At 45.0% G+C, this 25,545-nt stretch overlaps 1 protein-coding gene across 2 annotated transcripts in view; it reads left to right on the forward strand.

Moving 5' to 3' along the window:
• Window positions 1-372: 372 nt before the first annotated feature.
• Window positions 373-25,545, forward strand: part of NXPH1 (neurexophilin 1) — a 146,677-nt gene continuing 121,504 nt past the window's right edge. The window contains exons 1-2 of one of the 2 annotated variants that reach the window (XM_063324910.1): window positions 373-1,397; window positions 2,100-2,261. In XM_063324910.1, coding sequence (XP_063180980.1) covers window positions 2,208-2,261 — 54 coding nt within the window. In that variant the 5' untranslated portion in view covers window positions 373-1,397; window positions 2,100-2,207. The remainder of the gene's footprint in view (window positions 1,398-2,099; window positions 2,262-25,545) is intronic. The other variant, XM_063324911.1, reaches the window with a different exon arrangement.

Raw genomic sequence — 25,545 nt, forward strand, 5'->3', positions numbered from 1 at the left:
GGATGGAAGAGGGTAGGAAAAACCCCCATAGGACTCCTTGTAAAGAAGGAAAACAAGGTCGATGAGACCTTTCCCTTTGCATGACAGCTGGCGGGATTAGCCACAGCACTGGGCAGGCGTGAGCTTTCCAGCTTCACTCCGAGGGACTGTCCAGCTACAGGTTCCTGCTTGCGGGGGAAAAGCAACCCTTTAATCCCAGAGTTTGGCTCCCGCAGCCGTCACCCAGCTCTGCTCCAAGATCCCGCCGCCTCAGTGCCCGGTTTGCGGGCGCCCGCTGCCTTCACGGGCTAAGCAGCGCTGTCGTTGCACGGGACACCCCTGAGGGAGGTGGAAAAACTAAAATGAAAGGAAAGAAAGCGGAAAGAGATGCTCTCCCGGGCTCCTTCCAGGCGCTGGGCAGACAGCCGGCTCCCGTGGGCTGGCGGAAAGGGAAAGGGGCGGCAGCGCGGGCAGCGGGGCAGGCAGCGCGGGCAGTGCCGGCGCCCCAGCAGAGGCAGGCGGCAGGGCGGGCAGGACAAGCAGCCCGGGCAGCGCAGGCAGCGCAGGCAGCTCGGGCAAGGCAGGCAGTGCAGGCAGCCCGGGCAGGGAAGGCAGCACAGACAGGGCAGGCAGCGCAGACAGGGCAGGCAGCGCGGGCAGGGCAGGCAGCGCGGGCAGGGAAGGCAGCACAGACAGGGCAGGCAGCGCGGGCAGGGCAGGCAGTGCGGGCAGGGCAGGCAGCACAGACAGGGCAGGCAGCGCAGGCAGCGCAAGGCAGCTCACGCCGCCCGGGGAGGGCTCTGATTCATCACCCCTTTCAGAGGAGAGGATGGGACGCCGCTAAACTCCCCTTTCTCCCTCCTCCCTTCCCCCCTCGCCAAGCAAGCCCCCCCTCTCCTCCCCCCTCCGCTTGCTCTTTCTCTCTCCCCAAGCAGTGAGGCTCGGACAGTGCTCGGCTCCAGCGCTTTATTTTAAGATGATCGGCCAAGGTCTTTGCAGATAGATTTTATCTGAAGTTAAATAGCAGGCGCTCGCCGCTCCCTCGCCAATAAGTCATTTTTAATAGAGACAAATCGCCCTGGACGCCCCGGAGCGCCGGTGTCGCCGCTCCTGCCCGCGCCCCCCGCCGAAGGCGAGCGGGCAGCTCGGGCAGCTCCCTCCTCCCGTAAGTGTCCTGCTCGGCGGAGCCGGAGCGCGGCCGTGTGCGGAGAAGGGGAGGCGCGGGGGGGAGAGCCGGCCAGCCGCCCCGCTGCCCTGACAGTGCCTGCGCCGGATGCACAGCGGCCGCGGGACCCCTCGGTGCGGAGCGCGGCGAGGAGATGCGCAGGGGCGGCGGGCTGCGCCGCGGCGCTCAGCCCCTCTAGGCTCGCCCATGGAGCACCCCGCGGAGCCCCGGCCGCCGTCGGACCCCCCACGCCGTACGTATCCCCGCCGCGGCCCCCCCGCGGCGGCGGGGCTGTCCGCGGGGCGCGGGGGCGGAGGAGGGCTGGGGCCGGGGATGGGGGTCGTCGCCCGTCGGGGCGCCCCGGGGCTCGGCCCCGGTCGGGGCAAGGCACGGCGCACCTTATGAGCGGCGGAGGGAGGTGGGCGCTTGTGGGGGTAGGCAGAGCTTGCTCGGGGGTCCCGGAGGCGAAGCTCTCCGCCTCGGCTTTAAGCGCCCAGGAGCATCCGGAGCCCCGATCCCAGCGTCTCCTGCCCCTTCTCCCCGCTCCGGCGCCGCTCCGCTCGCCAGCGCGCTGCCGGGGCTCCGCGGCGAACTGGCGGGCGGCTGCCGCCCGGTCCCCGCCGAGGGCGCGCAGGCAGGCAGGCAGGCAGGTCTGGCGGTGGCACCCCCGGGCCGTCCCAGCCCACACCGCGGGGCTCTCCCGCCCAGTAAAAGGACTGAGCGCCGGGGAGCGCTGCCTACAGGCGCTCTGCAGCCAGCCCGGACCGTGCGATCACTTTGCTCTGACGCTGGATTAACTCGATTTTAATCGTTTTTTGTTTCCCCCACCCCCATCCACACACCCCATCTCCTCCTTCTCTCCCGCCCCCCCGTCCCTACACACCTCTCTTCCCCCCTTGTCTCAAGCCTAACCTTGTCGTGTGGTCATGGGGTCTATAATTTCATTTTTGTCTAGGCTGGTGAGAGCTCTGCTTGTTCTGTAAAGTGGATGTCAGGTGGATCTATGTTCTGGAAGGAACAAAGAGGCAGCGAAGGCAGCGCGGGGGAAGTTTGAGCGGCGAGGATGCAGGCTGTGTACTGGTACGCGGTCCTTCTGCTGCAGCCCACCCTCTACCTGGTGAGTGCCCCCGGCGCCTCGCACGGCCCGGGGAGGGGGGAGCTCGGCGGGGAGGAGGGCACCAGCCTGGCGGAGAACGAACAAACTCACGGCAACGACCGGCGCCCCGCAGCCAGCCCTGCCCCGTCCTCCCGGGGTCGGGCCGCGGCCGGGAGGTGCGGGGCTCAGCCGGGAGCTCTCGGCGGGGCGCACGGCGCGGGGAGCAGACCCGTAACTTCTCCTCCGCGAGGAAGGGGTGCCCCGCCGGGCTAGAGCAGGGTCGGGGGCTCCCCGGCCGGGTCTCCTGGTGCCACCTCCCGGGCCAGGTCCCCCGGTGCCTGCGGGTGCACCGGACCTCCGCCGCGGGGGCGCCCGCCCAGGCTGTGGGCTGGAGGCAACTTCTTGCCCTCTGCTCCCTCCTGAGGGTGGGACTCCCCCCTGGAAGGGGACCCCGCCAGTGTGCCACTACGGGCGCCGCGGCACAGGCGTGACGAGCACAGCTAGTATTTTCCGCGTGAAGTGTCATTGACTTTCTTAGCAAATCTCCTTTAAGATTACCGGGGGAACACGAGTAAACAGCGGCGTTATCTCCTTTAACACACACTTTATTCCCCCTGCGATGGCAAGGAACAAAAAGCAGGCAGGCTGCTCCTTTGTAGCCCGCACCCTCGCTCGCCAGCGACGCATCAAGCAGGCAAACGCTTGGCGGGACCTCGTCCCGGTGGCGGCGGGGGAGGGAAAAGCCCTTTTTTTTCCAGCAGCGCTGCCGAGAAAATCACCCCAGCACGGGGGCAGGCGACGGCCCGGCCGCGGCTCCGGCTCCGCGGCCGCCGGGCGCTGCCTGCGCCGCCGCTGCCTGCGCTGGCGCGGCCTGGCCGCCTGGGGGCGCTGCGGGGCAGCGCGGGGCGGTGGCGCGCGGCCGAGCGGCGGGGCAGCCAATAGCGAGCCGGGCCGGGGAGGGGCGGGGCCAGGGAGGGGCGGGGCTCGGCTGCGCGCGCGCCTCCCGCGGCAGCGCAGCGCCCAGCGCGGCCGCGCAGCGACGGGGGGATCGCGCCCGTCCCGTCCCGTCCCTTGTCCCCTTCCCCCAGCCCCGGACGTGGCTCCCGCCTGGGGGCCTCTGCCCTCGCCCTGCGGTGCCACGTCTGCCGCGGACCTCTCTCCTCCCCGAGAATTTTATAGCCGGGGGGGAGCGTGGGGGGGGTGGGTTAGGGGGAGAGCAGGGGGGGGGAAAGCGGGGAGAAAAGTGCGTGGCAAATAATCTATCAAAAAGCCGGAGCGAGATCGATACGTCGTGTTAAATTTTAAATGTGTTTGCTGGCAGTTAAACTGCTCTCGACTCATTACAACAACAGTGCTGGATTTATTCTAATGCGCTGCAGTCTGAACAACAAGCGCATTAATTCTCCTTTAATTGTAAACTGGGAGCATTTGAAAACCATTCAGTGTGCAAATTATGCTGATTCAATTACCGTTTAGTTACAGACTTCATTACCTGAATGCTTTTTTTTTCTTTTCTTTTTTTTTTTTTTCCGAGGGCTTGGCATTGCAGAGTAAAAGAGATGATTTTCCAGCTTCCCTCGAAACAATGCGAAATATGATGCAAAAAATAAAAGAGAATAAAAGACAGGCTAGGAGGAGGGGATGCGCTCTTCCACTGGGCTGTGTCTTCTGCCAAAACACCCGGGGGGGGATCCAAAGGATTTCCCTGTCTAACCCGATTCTTCTTTCCGAGTCAATACTTCCACGTTTATGCCAATCTCTCCCTATTCTCTGTGTTTAGGGAGTGACTCCGAAAGTTTGCGTTAGGCCATCGCGTGATAATAAACTGTTTATTAGCATCGAAGCATGAAGTTTTGATTAAAGCTTTAATGCCGTGCCACAAACCAGCAAGGTGCAACACTTTGTTGCACCCATCCGTTTGTGCGTGTCGCTCTGTGTGGGCTAGAGTGGTTTCAATTAGGAATTAAATTTTCAGTTCCTAACCTGTTAGGAAGGGTAAATGAAACAGGCAGCACAATCAGCTTCCTATGGAGTTTCTTAAAAAATCCTTTTTTTGAGAGAGGTTAATAATATAGGAGAGAGGGAAAATAGGCTGTTCCCCATTCCGCTTGAATTAGGCGGGATTCAGTAGTAGTGAACAGCCGCGGCGAGGCTGCCTCGAACTTACTCATTTACAGACACTCGCTGGCTTGTAATTTCTCCTCACCCAGCAAACCACTGCTCCTTTCCCCCCCCACCCCCTCCCGTTAAACCTCTTCGTAATGAAATCTTGGGAAAAAAAAGTGCTTCTGCTTTTCTCTCCCTTTTTAATAGAGCCATATGCCATCCAGCCTTATTGCCTGAAATTTATAGAGGTCACGGCCAACCAGAATGAGTAGGAATTTTGCTGGGGTAGAGATAGTTCGTCGTATTATGTTTATTGATAAGAACATTAGTTAGCCTCTGTGAGACGTGCATTTTCTCCTTGTTTCGAGCTGTGCAGTGTATTGAAAATGTTATATTTGATTTGCAGTGGAAGTGCATTTCCTTTGGCCTAAACGGATAACATAGTACTTATTCGGTAGAATTAGGAGTTAACCTTTAAAGCCTTGCAGTTATTTTGTTTCTTCAGATTTAGAGAGCTGCAGAAATTGTTCAAAGAGCTACATTCGGTCTTATTTACCACAAGACTCCACTTCACCGCTGTTCTTTCAAAAGCATCTTAGTCCTATTCTAATGGATAATGTTTTCTTAACTAACAGCGCTGCGCCGAGCTCAAAATCATCATTAAGGAAGCATGTAAATATTAAGAAAGACAAAAAAACCCGGAGATGGTAGACTTTTCTAGGTTTGAGCTCTGTCTGTTTATAAGGACACCGGGGTTTTACACTACTCCCTTAATGGAAACCTTCTCTTTTAATTCCTGCCTAGTTGCCGGTGAATTTCCAGTCCGACACCACAGGACAATAAAACGCCAGGCTGTTTCATTTCTTTCTTTTTTCCTGAGTGGAAGCAACATGCCGTAGAAGCGACTACAAAACGCGCGGGCTGCTGGCAAAGACGGCAAGGATCCTAACTACTTATTTCTCAGTGGGACAGGTCGAGCATGGCCCAAAAGGAGGAGGCAGATCGTTTCCGTACCGGCTGCTAAGGAGCCCCTTCCTGCGGGCGGGGACCGGCGGGCTGCTGTCCGACAGCTCCCGGCGGCGGCGGCGGCGGCGAGCGCTCGCCCCGTCCCGCCGCTCCCCGGCCGACGGCCGCATCCTGCGCATCCCGCCGGCTAACCCAGGGCGCCCGGGCGGCAAAACGCCTTGCGGGTTGCAGGATTTTACCCTCCAACATGTTCACAGGCTCTGCCTTTGCATGCTCTAGGGGGAACTTCCCGCACGGTACAAGGAATGATAACATGCGCCTGTTTTGCTGGGATCGCCCTGGTTTGAAGAGACTTCATCTCACTACTTAGGTCCTCCTTACCCGGAGTAGCGGGTACGGAACTAAAACAGTCGGAATTTTGCGTTGCGTGCTGCTAGGGTAAGGATCCCTCTCCCTCTCCCCCGCCCCCAACCCCCCCCGGATCGTTACCTTTTCCCAGTCAAGTGTTTCTTTCACCGATGGGTTTGTAAATTAGGATATACACCAGCGCTGACTGGCAGAGGGTTTTAACTCCGTGCGGAATTTAAGCAGCGCAAGAGCAAATGAAGGGGTGTTTTTCACACGCCCCCCCCCCCCCTCCCACTCCCCCCGAGGAGGGCTGCGAGCAGGTTGTTTCGCGGGGGGAGCTTCTCTGCGCGGCGCTTTGTCAGAGAAGTACAGCTGCGGGGCTCCCGGGGCACCTTGTTTTACAGGGCGATGGCTTTGACAGAGGGTCTTGGAAACAGCCTGCTCACCTCCTCCCCGTGCCGGGATGGGATTTTAAGGTCTGTTCCACACCGTCACTGTAGTTTGGAGGCCTTCTGACAGCCGAGCGGAGCTTTCCTGCAAAAATGTTGTGAATAATAGAGGTTTAAAATTGTCCTCAGCGATGGCACACTTGGTACGGTGTTTGCTGAGGGGGTAAACAGGAGGTTGGTGGCTCCAGAGTTTGTGTACATTTAATTTCGCTTTGTGTCGCACTGTTTGCGGTCATTTCACCCCGGTTAATGAAAGCTATGGAGAACGTGAAGAGATATCACGTGCCGGCGAAGATAAGTTGATTTATTTCCTTCTTTCTTTTTTTTAAAGATAGTTGCTGATTGTGTCCTACTTTGTCGTGGGAGGAAAAAAAACCCCACCCTCTATAGGCAGCGAAGATAAAAGAAACAAAAAACAAGAGAGAAGGCATTGCCCTATCATAATCACCACCCACAGTATTTTCTCAGAGGCATTTGGTGCTGAAAGCATTCGGGTATTGCTTTCCCCCCCCCCCCCCAAATAAGCGATTTCTTGCAATTTTCAATTTGACGTCGAAGGCAGGGAGAGGAAGGAGGGGCGGGAGAACGCTTGGCACGGAGGGAGAGAAGTGGCTTTTTGTGCGAGAGAGTTTACGTAGCCTTGAGATGATCCCGCTCCCTCTTTCTAAAAGAGTTTGAGAAACGCTTTGACGGTGGTGTAGGGGGAGTAATTTACCCTTTCGGAAGGTAAAGCACGGGAATAGTAACCGGACTCGGAGCTCATTGAGGCGAAACAAACTTATCTGCGGTGTAGGTTGCGGTTTTGGTTTTTTTTTTTGTTTTGTTTTGTTTTCTTTTTTGTTAAGCGGAGGATGGTGCAATCTTTTCGGGGCTTCCTTTCTTCCTGACCACCAGGGACCTGTGCTAGGAGTTTAAGAAGGGGTTTCCCCGCACTGAAATTTCTTTTTCTTGGTGCTTAGTACACACTGTTTTCATTTTTTAAGTCGCTGGAGAAAGCAGTCTGGAACAGATTTCACTTTTTTGGGAGGCACCTGAATATAATCCAATATCCCCGCCTCCATTTGACTAGCCAAATCTTCCAAGTCGGTACCTAGAGGTATCCATTTTAAGCTCTTTAATATTTCCCTGTGTCTCTAAACCGCCATTTTAATTAACAAAAAGCCAATTTCCCAGTCGTCTTGGAAAGTGCGGTGAAGCAGGTTAAGAAACCAATTGCTCGGAATGGCCAGCACTTGGAGAAAATGAATGTGTGAGCCATCCTTCCCTCCCTAGGATTGGCTTCTGTTCTCCCGATTTGGCTTGGGTGAAGTTATGCTGTGATTTATCAGATAGTTTAACACCCAACTCGCTCTTCTTGTAAGTCAGCATTAAACCACCTCCTGGGTGCTTTGTAAATACAGCTTTAGCATTTTTTTCATGCAGCAGATTGACATGTTGACGATTCTGCTTTAAGGAATGTGACAATAAAGTGGAAAACCAAAGGCTGGCAAGCACTTCATCAAGGATAAAAAGGTTCTGCTGTAAGGATGTCACTCAATTTATTGTGAAAGTCGAATGAATTACGTTTAATGAAAGTGCTCCCCAGATGAATATTACCAGCAATTTCCTGAGTTGGCTCTGTCAGATTGATATGAGGAAATGCCAACCCATATCAAAAAAGATCTCCAATCTCAATTACTATGCAAGCTTTCGAAGAGCTCCTTTTTATTGATATGACATATATTGGCGGGTTCTCAATGCTGTGGAAACTGCTCTCTGTTCATCAGGACAGCATATTTCCCAGTTTATTGTTTAACCCTACATTTTTCTGGCTGTTGTTTAAACTTCTACGAGTGCCCTTCTTTTGGAGGGGAAACACCTCCCATGCTCTTTCGCTTTCTGTGACCTAGAGAGACCAAAGTTGCGTGTCTGGCAGAGAGCAGGGGCGATGCTTATTGCAGGAAGTTTGTTCAGCCTGGATGGACAAAGCCGAAGGTCAAGAGAAATAACTCGTCTGAGACAATGGCGTTGGATCCCCTCATTTTCTAGGCGACAATCCAGAGCACGGTACTATTTGTTAGGACTAGCAACCCAGTATTCCCGCCCTTTCTTCCTCATTCCTCTAGGGCTTCTTTGGGCAAATTAGAAATTCACTAAGCCCGCGAAGAGAGAGAAAAGCTCTTACGTCGCCTCATCTACATAAGAATCGACTTTGTGAGAGGCTTTTCTGTTCTATTTTAACTACTATGATACCGGCTGCTTCTTAGGAATACAGCTTCTTTTCCCAGAATCTATCTTGCTGGGCTTGCTTGTGATTAAAGGAGGGAATCCGTCAGCTTTCCCCCTTCTCTTTCAATTTTTAAATCGCAGAGGAGAGAGAAAGAGACGGTATTGAAGGATAACCGGGAGGTGCTCGGTACTCTGCAGCAGGACGGGGACATTGGCACCTTCACGCGTGGAGATGCAGCATTACAGAGGAAGTAGAAAGAGCTTGTCCTTGTCACATGTCGGGTTAGTTTGGGTTCCCATTTTCCTCTTTGTCACTGGATCCAAGTCTAAAACTTTCTTCAGTGCACGATTAGTCCACGTGATTTTACATTTTTTTTTAAGGTGTGTCTTTTCCCCCCTCTGCCAGAGATGCTGAATGTTTGAGCCGCAGAAGGCTAGTGCAAACGCTGCGGGGAGAGCGGACAAGGGCTTGCAGACGGACTGGGACACGGCTGACTTTGAGGTGCGCTGCCCCGCGGCTGCCACCCCGGCCCGGGGCTGCCGCTCCCCGCTTGGTCCGCCGCGGGCAGCCCCGGCCGCGCTCCAGCGCCGTGCAGCACCCTGGAGAGCTCCCGGAACTGCAGGGCCGCGACAGCAGCACCGCGGACAGCGCCCGGCCCCGCGCCTCGCCGCTCCCCGCCCCGGCGTGGGCGCCGGTCGCTGTGCGCTGCCGGGGACCGCGCCGGCCCTCGGAACCTCCTCGTTCATAGCCCCCCTGTCTCGGGCTAGTCAGTGTTTCGGGCCGCTGCTGCTCAGACCTCGCCCGAAACTCGCTGTGGGCTCGGGGTTTTGCTGCCTGCGTTAGTTTTCCTGAAAGAAGAAGCAGACGGGTGGACAAGCAGATCGATGTATTTACTGTTGCTGCTGACTGGCTTTCTTTTAATGGCGAAGCAGCTGCTTTATTTTCTGTGGAAAAAATTACCAGAGGGGCAATACATGAGTGTGGAGGGGAACAGAGATGTGATCTTGGCAGGACCAGTCTGGGGATCAGGAATTCTGTTCCGGGATGCTCGGGGTTGTCTCATTCCATCCCAGGACCACAGCATCCTCTCCTGTTGGAGGAAGACCAGAGACATCTGAGAGCATTAGAGTCAAAATGATCTGTGGGACGTGGCTGACACTGAGACGTGAGAGCAGGGAGTGATTAGTTAATAATGACATTTCCCATCCTGTGGGTCATGGCAGGAGTGTCTCTCAGACATGGTGTAATTTTTGGGGTAGTGTCACTCTGTGAGCCAGATCTTGCTCCTTCCACTTGCTTGTGTTCTTGCAACCAGTGCTTGGGGTATCTCCCAGCTCCCTCCTTGCTTTCAAGAGGAGATAATCGCAGGCAAGTGCCTCCACTCCTGTAAATCCCCACTCACTATCGACAGAGCTGTCCTCTAGAGGTCTGCTGCCTGAAAAGCACTTGTCAATGAAACACTGACTTTTGACAAGGCAGGTGTAAGTGGATGACTGATGGAGTGTCCTTCATTAAAGGAATGTGATGGGAATTGACTGGGCTGAGAGGAAAAACAAGCCACAATCCCCACTAACCCTCCAGACAAAACCATAAGCCATTTATTCCTGATCCATATTCTCCCATGAATATCAGTGGGGATTGTGATGCTTTTGCTAGACATGAACATTTTCCAGTCCCTTTTGATTACACCATGTCCCCATGCATGGTGCCTGGAAACTGTGTTGTCTGCTTCAGAGATATTGCTTTTATCTTCCAAATGCCACCCTCATTAATGTCAGTGTCTCGCAGTCCAACTAGTGACAAATGTCTCAGGGACATTCATCTGCCTTGCACACTGCATCCATCTCTCCAGGTGCCTTGCCTTTTCCTCTCCAAGGAGTGGTTTAGTAATATTTTCTTCCTTGCCCCCTGTGTCTGCTGTGAAATGATTTCTCCACTAGTTGGTCTCTGTCCTGTCCGTTTACGTGTTAGTTTTGGCAGTGCCCTCTGGGGTATCACCTCTCCTGTTAATCTGTTTCATCACTTTGATGACAGGTTAACCAGTGGATGGAAAGATAATCTGCTCTTTCCACATCAGCAGATTGTTGAAGGGGGAGGAATTAGGCTCTTTTGCTTTCTGGAAGCCTACAAAATTATACCAGTGCCCTATTTTCCTCAATTTTCATTTTCTAATCCAGGCTTGATGCAAAAACTAAAGAATGAAGAGCCTAGTTGTTTCTTGTTGTGTGTGCTTGTGATTGTTCTGTTGTTTTTGTTAGTTTTTTTTTTTCTGAACTTTTGAAAAGCTGATAAGTAAAAGATGATACCTGTGTTATTTCTTTGTATATTTCCTTAAACTTTGGTGATAGCTGGACAGGATCCCAAGGCTCTTTTACCAGCAGAGCTGACAGCCTAAATAATACCAGGAAAGAAGTGATCTAGTAGCCTCAGTTCTTATATGTGTTTAAGATATATTAAATTAATATTATTTATTTAGAAAGAAAAGTAAAGAGTCACTTAAAATCTGACCAATACAGCATCCTCAATTGAAAAATGGAAGATGCTACTTACCTTCGTAGTTAGGACACCTGATACTTTGATCCAGAAAGCCCTGAACTTAGTGATGATTTCTAACAATTCCAGTAGTTTTGGATCTGGCCCTGTGAGTACAGTGATTCTGCCTGGTACTGCATACCTATGTCAGAAATAACATAGGTAACATTACAAATGATTAGGGGCTAGCATGTCTTACGCCTCTGCCCCTCCTGCCGGCGCCCCCCTCCCCCCATGTCAGCCCTGCATTATGTGGGACTGAATTTTCAGCTGTCAGTATTTCCTGCATTTGTCTTAAGGGTGCATATGAGCCCCTGGGCAGATGGAAAAAGGAAAAAGAGGACACACTCTACCCATATATTGAGGCCACCATTGAAAAACAAAGACAGATCCTATGGCCCGATCCTGCAGTGTTATACAAGGGAGGATTCCTATGTAAAGCAATGGTTTACTAATGCAAGGAGGACAGATTCTGTCTCCTGTTGAAGATTAAGTAGACATTTCTATCACTGAGGATTGCTTGTCATTATTCAGATGCCACTTCAAATTGAAAGTGTAATTGGAGCTCTTAAAAATTTTTAACTAATGGAATTTATGTTATGGGTAGTTCAGACCACCTGTACCATAATCTTTATCTGCACACTCATTTTTATAAGCCATTCTTGATGGAACTTTAGAAAAACAATTCTTCTGCTAGGCTATTTTGTCAAGAAATGTTGTCATAGGCCTTCAGGTATATAAAACTGCTTATATAAAATTAATGGACTGCTTTTTATATTTACAATCTCATCCATAGCATTTGAGCTCTTGCAAAAGAAGGCATGGGCTTAAAACAGGAATAATATTAAAGCTGTGTCCTCACGGTTGTTGCACAGTCAATAGCAATATTGTAGAATATTGGTCTATTTAAAATCAGAATGTTAGTCCATAATTTGACTCTAATTTAGAGTAATTTCTGTTGTCACTTTCTGCAGCTACTCTGTATCGCGTACAGAGTTTTTTCTTAATGTTTATGTGGAGAATGCTTTGCATCCTGAGAAGATTTTGTAAACAATATTGCTAGGTAAAACATAGCAAAAATACTGTCGCTTTATGGAGGACAATTGCTGAGTGAACAGATCTTTAAAGAGCAGGAAAATAAGGAGGAGCACAAATACAGTGATGCAACATAAAAGATGTGCATTATAAACAGTACATCAAAACCTTCACCATTAAAAAAAGATGGGTTCCATCCTGCTGCCTTCCTCTGTAATCAATATTACCTTAACAAGGCCCACCATTTTACATTCCTACTTATTTCTTCTAAAGCCCCATTTACTTAATTGGCTTGCTTGTAGTAGATGGTAGTGTAGTACCTAGAAGTGCAAGACTATGACCCTTTAGTAACGCTACTTTTTAATATGTGAATTATAAAACTTTGGGATTTTGAGTAGTTAGTTGCCCAAAACATATCCTTAACTTCAGTGGAGCCACTTCTGTGAGTGTTCACTTGGAGTGAGTAAGGAACGATATTGTCTGGCCCTTGATAAGACAGTGTTCTGTGTGAATCATCATCTGCTGTATCTTCAGCTTCTTTGTACTGAATCAAATGGTGGTACCTCTTCCGTGTACCTCCTTACTCTGTGAACAGCTCTGCTGGCTCTCCTAGCGCTACTCATTGGAATAAAATCCTGTCCCACAGAATTATAAATATATCAGAATGTAGGTTGTGTTTGCTTCTTAGATGCACAGAATATTTGTTAGCTAGAGCAGAGTGTGAGTCTTGGGAAAGTTATTGGGTGGATTAGCAGATTGTAATGATATGGTTCAGTCTTTCAGTGTAATGCAATCCAAATGAATATGGAAATGTGTGACTAAGTACATTAGAGGAGGTGCGAGTGCTGCTTTTATTCTTCACAATTTATGGAATATTCTAAAATTGTGGGGTTGTAGCGGGTACTACAGAGTAGATACCAATGATTTGTAACCACTTTTTAGAAGAAAACCACAAGCTTAACTGAAGTCAGGAGACTCACTCATATAAGCTTCAGTGCTTTACTGAACTAGGACCATAAGCAAGTGAATACAGTATGGTTTTTGCACTTTTGTTTTTACGATATAAAATTTTCTTCTTCCATGTCAAAAAAGATCATGCATCTATATCTTTATGAATGTTACAAAGTAATATTTTTGCCAAGAACTTGCTGAATTTACCTCTGTGCTACTTAGGATCTATTACAATATTATGCGTATAAGTAAGCATTACACTACCTGTCATCCCTTATCCTAAACATATTTTCCTTATTATTTTCACAATAATTATTGGATAATAAAAAGGATCCAGTAACTATTGGGTAACAATTATTTTTTTGCTTAATTCTGAAAATTTGGAATAATGATTTGTGACTTTGAACACTGATTCAGCTTCTTAAGAAATAGTCTGCAAAAAGTCTTTATCTTTGAAATGAAACCAAAGTTAGGCTTTTCAAATAAATAGTTCTTTTTTTTTTTTAATGTGTTTTTGAGGTATTCAGGCACCACCACTTACTGTTTTCTAGAATTACAGAGAGATGCAAATGGTGGCATATCTGAGAAAGCCATGTGTGGCCTGTATGCGGTATTATATCTGTGCTCTAGATTTGAAGTCTAACTGCTACTGATGTACATTTTTTGCAGACCACTGCAGATTCTTTTTTCCATTCAGAAGAAAAAGGTACTTGAATGTTGACCACATAAGGCAAAAAACACACCCTTATTTATTCTTCCATGAGAAACTTGCATGTTGATTTAAGACCATTCAGACTCATGAGAACTTCGCCATTGATTTCTCTGGTCATAAAATGGTGTCCTTCACTTGATAAATATTTCAGGTTTTACAAGGTAGTTGGGAATGGTATTTCATTACATTTTAGCTTGAGTTTCTTTGTGTGAATTGGCTATTCATAGGTAGCAAAGGAAGGAAGAAGTAAGCATTTTTAATAAATGGGAAAGAAAATGTGTGTATGGGTGTCTGGTATTCGTTGCTTTTGGTCTGAGCAACTTAGTCCCCTGTGAAGTGAAAGAGAGCTGAGTGGGCTCTATACACTTTAATTTCTAGCATTGTTTCTGTCATTGTGGTACGCTTTAGTAAATTTACTGAGAAGAATGTCGTCCTATTTTTGGTCTGCCATGAGACCCATCCTTTAGATCCAAGTCCTTTTGTTCTCATGGCTCAATGGCTGTAGTACTCCTTCACCTAGAGTAATGACTACATCATTTGTCCCTAAACTTTTATGTTTTGTTTTATCCAAGTGGCACAGTGTTAGTAATCTATGTCTGGCAAAAAAATGAGTCTGTGCTGCCAGCTGTTATAGGTGGATGATTTGCTTTAGCTCAACAGGTGGAGCTGTGACTTTGCTAGCCTGTTGATTCAGGCTAAAATTCAGCTAGCTGGACTGGTCCCTGACTCAATTTTGCTCAAGTATTTTATATTTCCTAATTTTTCACCTGTGTTTCCATTGCTCATGGAAAGGTTTTAACCTCCTGACCTGTAAAACACTTCAAGTAATGAGAGGTATATGTGCTCACGTATTCATCGGGAAAAGTTGTTCATTGGTGGAAATGTGATGGTTCCAGGGGGCTTCTATGGAAGTTTATTTATACCCCAGCTTTGCATATTAATGGAGAAATTAGACTAAGTCTGAGACAGTATTTCCACTTAGCCCTCTTTGACTATGGGTCACTTTGCATGATTTATCTAAGATTAATTCCTGAATTCTAGGAATTTTCTGTGCTCTGCCTTTTTGTTAGGACCTCAAAGACTGTAGAAATGTTTGGAATAATTCTCTCTTTAGCATGTTTAGAAAAGGCTGGTTACAGTGGATTTATGTTAATAACTTATGTAAAAATAGCAAACTCATTGCTTGTACATCCCATAATTCTCGTCATAGACTATTTGCATCTCCTATGGGCCATGGTCCATGCTGCCTTTTTTTCCTTGATTTAGCTGCAACTGATCATGCGGTGATTGGAGTAACGTATGAAGGCTCATTCTGTGTTGGGAAAACGTATCACAGAAAAACAGGAGAGTGACTTGAAATGAGTTGAGATAGTAGCACGAGGATCCACCTATAGAAGTTCTTACTCCTCAGAAGCTTTCAGCTCTCCTCTATTCTCATCCTTTTATATTTGTTTTTCAACATACACCTGTGTAAACTTGTTTTGTTTGATGAATGTTTAGAGAAGGATTGTTTCCATATGGATTTGTGCATCCCTTGGTAAGTCAGTGATTCAAACATAATAGTAGATGTTCACTAATCGCATCAGGAGTGTTCCTGATACTACACTTACAGTGGCAAAGTCAGTTAGGGGAACAAAGACAATACTAACTGAAGATTTCAAGTCACACCATTGCCAGTAAAGAAATAATTATTGTGATTAGATGAAGCAAAGAGCTTCCAAACAAATTCCAGATTAAAATATGCCAAAAACATTCACTGCATGCTCATGAATACAAAAAAGCAGAAATCAAAATGGAAGAGGCTATTTCATGAACAGAAATGTAGGGTAAATTAATCAAATAAATTGTTTGCTATTAATAATGTGACCGGCTACAGTCAGATTCCAATAAATATTCCCAGTGGGGATGGAAAATCTACCCAACTGAAATTACATTGATAAATTTATCCTAGTTTTCAATGCCTTCTGAGTATGCATTTAGGAAACAAAAGCTGTCACAAAGATAGCCTGACAGAAAATGGACTCAGCTATTTTTTTTTAATTGAGATACTTCTCTTTGACAATGGAAATGATTTTCAGGTTACTTAAGGACATTAAATGTATCACTACTTTGGTAGAGAATTCTTAGCAGAAATGTCACCATAAAAGTGACCTCCAATGGTTATAAAATAAACTTGAAGTTATGCTCTTTTGTTTGTTTTCACAATAAGCAAATGTGATATGGGAGCTACATTTTTGAAAATCATATAGTCTAACCTTTTTAGTACCTAAGAAATGTTTACTATGGTCACCCCTACTTTTGCTAGAGGACTTGTTGGGAGTAGTAGGGAATGCATGTTATTAGTTCTCATGCCTGAAGAAAGAGGTGGTTCATCTTTAATGAAATCCTGTTAGTTCTAAAATATGAGTGAGTCACTGAAGTTGCATAGAAATTAGTACAGCATCAAAAGGCAATCCCAGCACAAATTCCTTCTTAGAAATCAAAACAAAATCTGAAAGAAAACAGAATCTCAATAAAGATTCATCCCGTACCAATTGCTTAGCTTTCACAGTCTTTTCTCCTTTGATGTCTATTTCTACAAAACCCTGTATCCTCTAACCCTGGACCTCTATTTCATTCTTGGCTACTTAAGAGTCGTTTACAAAGCATCTGGCGTTATTAGTGACTGAGTCAGTGTTACCCACAAACCTAAGACTCTGACTTCAGTCACAGGCTTGGTTCAAGGCTGAACTCTTCACTTAGGGGCTTTTTTTGCTCTATGCCTTTGAGCACAGTAAAGAAACATTGCAAATGTCCGATGAAATGACTGTGCAGAAAGTTTCTTTTACATGCAGTATTCTTTATTCTTCTTTGTTTTCTATCACAGCTTCTAGCTTTAATGGGTTAACTACTTCATATTCAATTACTTCATAATTACTTCACATCAACCATGCACTCAAGCTCTAGCTTTCTTTAGCGTGGTGATTTCAGTTCATGACAGTCTGAATATCATCTTCAGACATTTTTCAGTGTGCATGTTCTCCCTGTACAGTACCTTTTCCATAGCTGATATGGGACCATAGCAATCTTGTTTTGATCATTCTGGGCTCAACTGTCAGCTTCAGTCACACATTCAAGCATCCCATTAGTCAGTTGTAAGAAGCTAACAACATGCAGCTAAGCTCTGCTCCCAGATAAATGACTGTGCCTCACATTCAGCTATCACTTCACAACAGAATTAGTATCAGCTGTGATAGTTAGACTTCTGGGTTATTTTTGAGCTTAAGTGCCACCACTGCAGCCTAAAATACCATAACTTCTCTATTAATCATGTTCTTGATGCACAGAGGCACATGAAAGCAAAAAATAGAGCAGTACTGGCCACTGGGAAGTAGTTGGGTCTGTAACACCCTAGGCTTACAAAAGAGATGGTAGGGTCATAGGACTTTTCAACTTTCTATTTCCTTTGTCCTCCATCCGTATTTTTTTCATCAGCCCAGTGGCTGAAGCCCTTGGTATGGATTTAAGAGATTCAATTTCTTCCTCAGCTTCAGGAAGTGTGAACCCAAGCCTCACAATTCTGAGGTAAATGCTTCAACTACTGCCTGGTGGAATAATCTAGGTGATTTTCCTGATTTTACTTGTTCATTGTATTCTACAAGGATCTCCTTGTAGGTAAGTTCTGAGACAGTTGTAGTATTAAGTCTCTTTCTCTTGCTCCTTGACCTTATGAATGTAAGTTCATTCATAGTGGAAGCACTTCAGTCTTTGAGAGCCCTTTATCAGAAAAAAGCTTTATTCTGATGTGAGATAAATTCTTGAACCAGAAAGTTGAAATTATGTTGTCTTACTGACTCCATTCAATGGGTGTATTAGCAACAGTAAAATAAGGCGTCTAATTCTAGAAGTAGTTTATGTCTTAGAAATGTCAGCAAGTGTTTAAGTTAATTCCTTGTCTTCCTTTGATTGCTTGGTTTAGACTGTTTAGTAGCTTCTGTGAATTATGCTTTCAGAAAAGTGGTCCCAGCAGGGATCTGGGGGTATTTAACTCCAGGTTTTGAACTGTAACAGGTCCTTGGGACAGAGAGAGTGAGCATTTCACTGTAGTAATTATAGGCGCCTTCTGGATCTAGCCTGGAGGATCTTCTAAAATTGCTGATGATAAGCATAAGCAGTCTTGTGCTTTCCTGTTTTTAATCTTTTTGCTGGACCTCCTTTGTCTTCACGGCTACATCCAAAGCCAATTCTTGTCCTTACACTTTAAAAATCCCCTGTCAGTCTGTCATAACACAATTAATTAATTACTTCTACAAAAGTGTTTATGTGCCCAAGATCCTGAAGGCTTTTTTTTTCCCTAAGTGCAATACTCATGGTTAGCCATGGATGTATATTGTTAACTTGAAACAAGTTAACAATTTGCAGGCCACTAGCCTCGCTCCCTGTCCATTATTTTTAAGCTTATAATTGGCTTTGTTTAATGATTTGTATCTATTACTCCCCATAAAAATCTATGAACAAACTACTGCGTGCTCTTTTTATCTCTGGCCGCCTCTTTATCCTCAGTGCACCGGCAGGAACTGTCAGCAGAAGGGTAGGAGAACTTGGCTCCCGCATTTTATGTTATTGGTCTAGGACATCAGGAGCAAGGATTGCAGTGATGTTTTAGCTTGGTGTGTCTAGCTCTGTGGGCTGGAGAAAGGGAACTCTTTTTCGGAGATGAAACATATAGAAACACAACTAGCTCTGAAGGTTGAAGCATGTAAAGAATACTAGTGATTTTTAGCTGTAAAAACTGAGGTGTTTCTGGGAAGAAGTAGTTAAGATTTGAGATTAAAAACACCCAACAAACTAAGCTGGCTTTGAATGGGCATTTCAGGAATTGTAAAAATTATATACCTGACAAAAAGGCCATGCCCTACTGCATTTCAAAGGTTTTTTTTTTTCTCAAAAAAGGCAATATTAGGACTTCTCAAAGAAGAACTGTTTTTTTTAAAGCAAGGTATATTTTCCTGTAATCTTGTTCTCTAAACAATTTTGTGCTAAACTTTCCACAGAGACTAAACAAATATTGAGGCAGATATCTTGCAGGGAAAATTTTGCTCCAAGTGGTAAGAGTTCAGCAAACTTATAAGCAACTGAAAAAAGGTCTTATTATGGGAAGTTTCAGGCAACCTTAATCATAGCCATTGCTACTAGAACCACCTATAATTTATAGACACATGTATGCTCATAGGTGCTCTGTGTGACAGTACTTTCCAAAATGGTGTTATCCTTTAAATACCTTTTGCTGTTTTTAAATGTTGTACTTTGGAGAAGCTTGAAGAAGAATGCAGTTATTATTATTTATGATTTCTTTAAAAACACTGCCTACTCTATAGTGGTTACAGAGCAGGCTTATTTAGTAATAACTTTTTCATCATGAGGTGCATAGAAAGGGCAGCGGAAATGCTGGGATGTAAATTTAGATTTAAAAATATATATACTTTTTTTTTAATTAAGAGTGGCAGATAGCTATGTTTGGTATGTATAGAATGAAAAACGCTGTTCTTTAAATACGTAGATGTGCAGATTGTATCAAATTATACATAGATTTAATTATTTTCTAAATATACTGTTCTAGAAATATAGACATTATAGTGCTGTTGGTCCCAAAGAGCGCAACATATTTATTTTCAAATAATGCTTTTTCACCCTGCCATCTCTTTATGGGTAGACTTTTTAAATCTGTACAGCTGAAACACGTAGCTTGTTATAGCAGCTCAAACATAATTAGTGATCAGTTGGTGCAGAAACAGCTAAGGGACAAAAGAAACAGTCTTATTATTTCTTATTTCTCCATCTTAAAATAAGGAGATTTTTTCAACTGGTAAATGAAAATAGATCACCAGTGCCACCAGATCTGGGTGAAATGTACTGGTAGAACCATTAAGAAAGTCTTGCTTCATTTCAGGCTACATGTGACCTTGGGAAATCTCAGTTATGCCTTGGGACAAAAGAATTTAATGTTTCATTTTGTAGCAGTACCATCTTTCACCTTTATGTGGATTTAAAAATGTAAATAAAATTGCTTTCTGTCAGTGGTATATGTGAAGGTCACAGTCATATTAACCACAAGAATTCAGACTGCCATTTGACCCATCATTGGTTCAGTAGATAACAATGCACTCCATTCACTTCCAGTAATCTAATTTGTAAGCATTTTATAGCCCAATATTTTATGCCTAGTTGCTAAAAAGTAAGAAATAAACCTTTAAGCACTTCATTGCAGATTTATTTACAGAGTAACTCTGTATCAAAAAGGGATTTTTTTTTTTTAGAATGCCAGGACATCTTGTATTACAGTCTTACTTGCAAAAATGGCAAGACTGTGTACTATAAAAAATAAGAGGAATGACTAGCAAAAGAGTTCAAGGGCTCTTTTATAATTTTACTCTTAACTTCTATGCGCTTATCTCATGCAGTTCTCTCACAGATCATCTTTATGGCAGCTTTGGCATAAGTTGTATTCTTCTAAAACTGAAAACAAACAAAAGCCACTGTGCCTGCCGTTTAGAGGTGGGGATGGATAAGAACCGTTTGAATTTAGATGATATAGTATAAATGGGATTTTTTTTTTAGTTTTGGCAATGCAAGGCCTGGGAATGAGCATGAGGTTTGTTTGCCACAATGCAGACTACCCAGGTGCCTGCAGATTTCTCTCTGGATATCTGGAACATTTGTTGGCTAGAGCTTCAGCCAGTATTAAGTCCGGATGGTTCCCTTGATCTGGCCATATGTGACTATACATACCTTCTGCTATTGCTTCCTCTCTTGGCTAGCAGACCAATTGTTCTGAGAGTGTGTAAGCTGTCATGCGTTGAGACAGAAACAAGCCCTTGAATGTGAAGTGCTGGCATGAGACTTTCCTACATGCAACTGATTCTGCTTTTGCTCAATACAAGGACTGGATATTCCTTTCATTGGAATGTGAACAATATCTTATTCTTAAACATTTCTATGCTACATTATTTAGAGCTTCCTTAGAAACACCTGATATTTGCCATAGGTAGAATCAGAACACTAGTTGAGGTGAACTGATTTGGCCATTAATTTGTTTCTGTATCAAGCAGAACACACTGAATACATGTTACCATGAGATTATCTCCACCTATTTGAGAGTAACTGGTGAAAGTTAACCACTGTTAGACTCTACAAATGCATTCTGGCAACAAAATTGTGATGGAAACCGCTTCCCAAACTCCCCTGGATATCTCCATGGGTCTCTAACAAGATCTGACTTGTGGTATTCAATGAAGATGCTGGGGACTAAATATTTACGAACATATTCTTAAGTCTTCTGTGGTGGGATTTCATATAGATTCTTATATTAGGAGCAGGAGGAGTTGTCACTATGGCTAGTAGTGGGGAACTCAGCACCTCTAATAAAATAGAAGAGACCTCTGTAAAGAGTTATTGTAGAGAACATACTTGTGGCTCTTTCTTAAAATACAACTGCATATCCAAAATACAGACAGCTAAGTGCTTGGTTAGCGTATCTTTTAAGCTAGCGGAACCGGAAGCATCCCTAGTCCTGAACATATGTAGTCGAGTTAGGAATGACGGTATTTGAGCACAGTAGTCCTGCCTTTTAAATGGACTGTTAGTATGGGTGTAGCTGTGCACAAATGTAAATGATTTTAGCTTGGAAATTGCTCACATACAGGCAAAGAAATGAACTGTAGTTGACCACACAGATAGATTCTTGGTGAGTTCTGTCCTGAACCTCATCATAAATGAAGAAGGTGAATTGTTGTATCTGAAACACAGGAGTAGAAGATCCACCTTCCTGAAATTGCCTCATCCTTCCCCTTGTCAACTGCTTTTTTTGATCTTTGCTTACAAAGGTATTTCTAGGTTCGATAAGGGTTATGAAGGCAGTGTTTATTTGTAGTATTCGCAGTAAGTCTCAGCTTGAAGGAAAATATGTGAAAGCAAGCCCATGGGTCTAAAGGAAATAGTTCTTGTGTTTATTAACCAAGAGAGAATATTTTTCAGAATGGGTGTGTTTAAAAGGAGTATCCTGTTAACCTCAATGAGATCTAAGAATATGTGCTGACTATAATAAAGATTACTACATGGTTTGGAGAAGTAGAGCTTATTTTTTTTCTTTTGCCTTTTTATGTCAGCCCTTTAAGGAAAAGCAGAAGCAGAAGAGAGCCCTAAGGGTTTTAAACTGTACTCCCAACATAGTATAAAAGGCAGTAAATGTGGGAAGAAAAATATAATAGTTGCCTATGCTAGACATAGTCTGATCTAAAGCCCATCAATGGAATAAGCGGGCATTTTTCCCACTGCCTTCAGACAAGTTTAACAAAGTCTTCCACCCAAAGATTTTGGAGCTTTGTAAAAAGTAAAAAACCGCTCCCCTCTCTCCTCACTCTCTCCCTCAAACAAAAAACCTCACAACAAACAAATCAGAAATGCAGGGGAGTAAAAGGTGCTACCAGTTTTGGTCACCTCTAGTTTTAGCTGTTCAGTTCCTAATACCTACCTCACTTGTCTGACTGACCAACCACAGGGACACTGGTGGTAAAGTTGGAGGTGGAAAACAGTTCTCTGCAAGTCACACACTAACCACAGGCACTCAACATAAAGAGTGGTGCTGGATACTGAGAGGGACATCACACTACAGCTATGTCTCTGTGTGAGGCAATTGTCGTATCTGCCATAAACAAGGACCTTCATCTATAACTAGGAATATTCCACCCATTCAGAGCAATTAATGGTATGATAGCTCAACACATTTAGTCTTTAATTGAAGTTGCAGACCTTATGAAAAAATAAAACAATGAGTCAGAAATAGGAGAAAAATATATTGATTTGTCAGTAATGGATTTTTTTTTTTCTTTAAAATAACCCCATGAATCCTGCTCTCATTATGCCATCTCAGATTGATGTTTTGGGATATTATGTGTTTTTGCAACTAACTCATCTGTAATAAAAGCCCCAGAGCAGAGAAATACGATGAAAAGAATTTAAAAGCACCAAACAAAACTGAATTCCTTGTGATTCCTTAGAAAGCTATTCATAGTTCAACATCGTTGATAGAGGCCTAGCAGAAAAATGATGTACAATCCCCCTTCCTGGTATTAGCAGAGCTGTGCCATAATCTTTAGATGCCAAAAGCTTTTGCTGTGTCTGACCTAGCTTGAATAGCTGGGCTGAGCTCTCTGCAAGTCTTTACACATTACTTATGTCCTTTACATATTATTTTGAAGATAATAGCAGATAAACCAAAGGCTCTTTGCACGTTTGTCCATTGTATCATTGCAAATATATTCAGGCTGAAGTTTAGTGTTAATTATTGAACTGTTCTCTACTATGAAGAAGAGGAATTGCTTGAAGTCACTTTTTTCTGATGCGGAAGCCCTGTTAGTTCCAGCCAAGCAAAACACCAAAGCATGTGCTGAACTTTGAATACACAACACAGGTTGCAGTGAGACACTTCACAAGGTTAAACATTTGATTCTGTCCTCTGCTGGATGGAGGCATATGTCCTACAGGAGTATCTCTGAGTGCTGTAAAAATGGGCTTAAGGCTAAATTCTTGTACTAGCAGTGAATTAATATTACAATGAATTAAAATTTTCTGTCTGAAAGATTACTTTGTAATACATTGCTGTCCTGGTTTCAGTTGGGATAGCTGCTATATTTTGGATTTAGAATAATGTTGATAACGCATATTGTGTTATCTGTTGCTAAGTAATGTTTATAGTAAATCAAGGCTTCCCATAAAAAGCCGAGAGGGACCATAGGCAGGATAAGGTGGCCGAAGAAAGATTCCATACCATAGACATCATGCTCAGTATGTAAATGGGGGTTGTCCGGGGGGACAGGGGTCTGCGATCACTGCTCAGTATGGACTGGGCAACTGATCATCAGTGCCCAATTTGTGTTGCATCACTTTATTTTGTATATTCTTTTACCATTATTTTTATTAGTATTTTTTCAGCTCACAAGTTTTGGTTTTTTTTTCCGCTCCTTTCTCTCTCTCTTCTCCCTACCCTACTTGGAGGAGAGGGGCAGTTAGTGAATGGCTGCATGGTCCTGGTTGTGGCTAAGGTTAAGCCACAATAATTTCTTAATATAGTACTGCCTCATTTTTCTCCACTTAGGATTAAAAGCTAAACACCTGAGCAGTGCCAAAGGTCACATGACAAACCGCTACCTGAATTGTGTACAACTCTTGAGGAAATAGCCTGAGGATTTAAATTAGAAAACAGATCTAACAAAGATTACTGTTTATTGTTTTATATTGTGTCTTAGATCCTTGTTACCTAGCTTACTGATGTGTATCTGTTCGATAAGAGACAGTGATGATTTTGTATGGTACAAAAGCTGAAGATCTTTGTCCTTTAGCAAGTCCCACAGAAGATTTAGGTACTATCCGAAGCAAGGTTTAAGTCGGATAAACAAATGGTTAGGGGTTGGCTTTCTAGCTATTCTTCACTTATACTGGATACTGAGAAATAATTCAGCCCTCAGGTGCTTGGAAGTAAATACTTGTCTGGTATCAGTAAAACCAGCTGTAATATAGCTTTAGTGCTAAGCCTATTGTAAATTTTAATCTATTGAAAAAACAGAGAAAATGGTGGAATGACCTTGTGTTACACATTGGCTTCTTTTTGGTCAGAGTTCTGTTTGGCTATTGTTTTTTCTAATGTAAACTCTGGTGCATATTACAAAATAACCCTGCTCAGTGCTGGAGAAATCTGATTGTCTGCTACTTGGTAGGAGATTATGAGGACAGCCCTTGGTTACAACCCCCTGAGTCTCATCAGAGATTCTATCTGATGCAGCTATAGCCTACCTCATCCCTACAGTTGGACAGGGTGTGTCTGGGGTTCTTGGTTTAGATGGAAAACGTGTCTTTCTGTCTTGCATGCTTTTGCTGCTGATGCTGGCTAAGTGTTGAGAAAAATGTAGCCCAGATTTGCCTACCAGCTCTGTTGCAAACCCTTGACATCAGACAGTTACAGTGGCTTTTGGTGGTCAGAACAACGTGCCTAAGCAAGCATGGCATCACTTTGTCTTCCCATAGTTACCATACAGGTCTGGGGCTTCTTCTGCTTAGTCTTGCCTCTACTTATCTCGCATGTCAAACAGTGGAACCAGTCCCAGCTTTATTTATGCATGCACCAGTGTTGTCCATTGGCAGTCTGCACCCACACTTAAGTGAAAAAAATCAACCAGGAGCTTGGCTGCATCTCCCTGCTGTGGATCCTGTCCAGCTCCCTCCACGTGGCTCCTCTCCCCGCTTCCTAGGGCTTTAAGGAATACATATAGAGTGATTTAGTTGGGTTCAGTGGAGGACACTTATGTAGGGAGTGAATACATTCTACATGTGCATATTTGTACCAGTTCCCATATCAGTCTGTTTGCTTAGCATAAATAGTCATGCAGAAGACAAAACGTGAGTGACACCTGGAAACGTACATGACCTACTTGGTCTGGTAGTAATGGTTTCCCTTGTTATACAGAAAGTTCATTGTGATGATGGCTGCTACGTCTCTGCTTCTGTGATTATCCTGGTCTCAGTTACTCTTGCACATTCTCTGAATCGTCATCCTTGGCTATGACTATGCATCTGGCAGCTGAAGGGACTAAAAAATCATGAGTATAAACTGTGAAAGATTATCAGGTATGCGCATACTTGGTTTGGCCTTGTTCCTCCCCTGTTCCAGGTTCTCTCACCCTCTCTTGCTTGCTCTTGGAGAACCATCTATTGCTACTCCGTGGGGCCATCATCCTTGCTTTGGGATGCCTTAGATTTATCCTCTCTTTTGTTGTTGTGTTGGAGAGAAAGAACTCTTCCCATGACTTAATCTATCCAAATGAATCCTACCAAGTCAGGTGGTTGCTGTCCTGGGAACAGGCATGTGAGAAAAGGGCTGCCTGTGAGGTGTCTCAAGCACAGGACCAAATTTGAAATGGCTCAGGTATTGAGTGTTGGAAGGATGTGGTGGGTAAGTGCAAAGGT

Source organism: Chroicocephalus ridibundus, chromosome 2 (assembly GCF_963924245.1).
Source record: "Chroicocephalus ridibundus chromosome 2, bChrRid1.1, whole genome shotgun sequence".
Classification (NCBI taxonomy): Eukaryota; Metazoa; Chordata; class Aves; order Charadriiformes; family Laridae; genus Chroicocephalus; species Chroicocephalus ridibundus.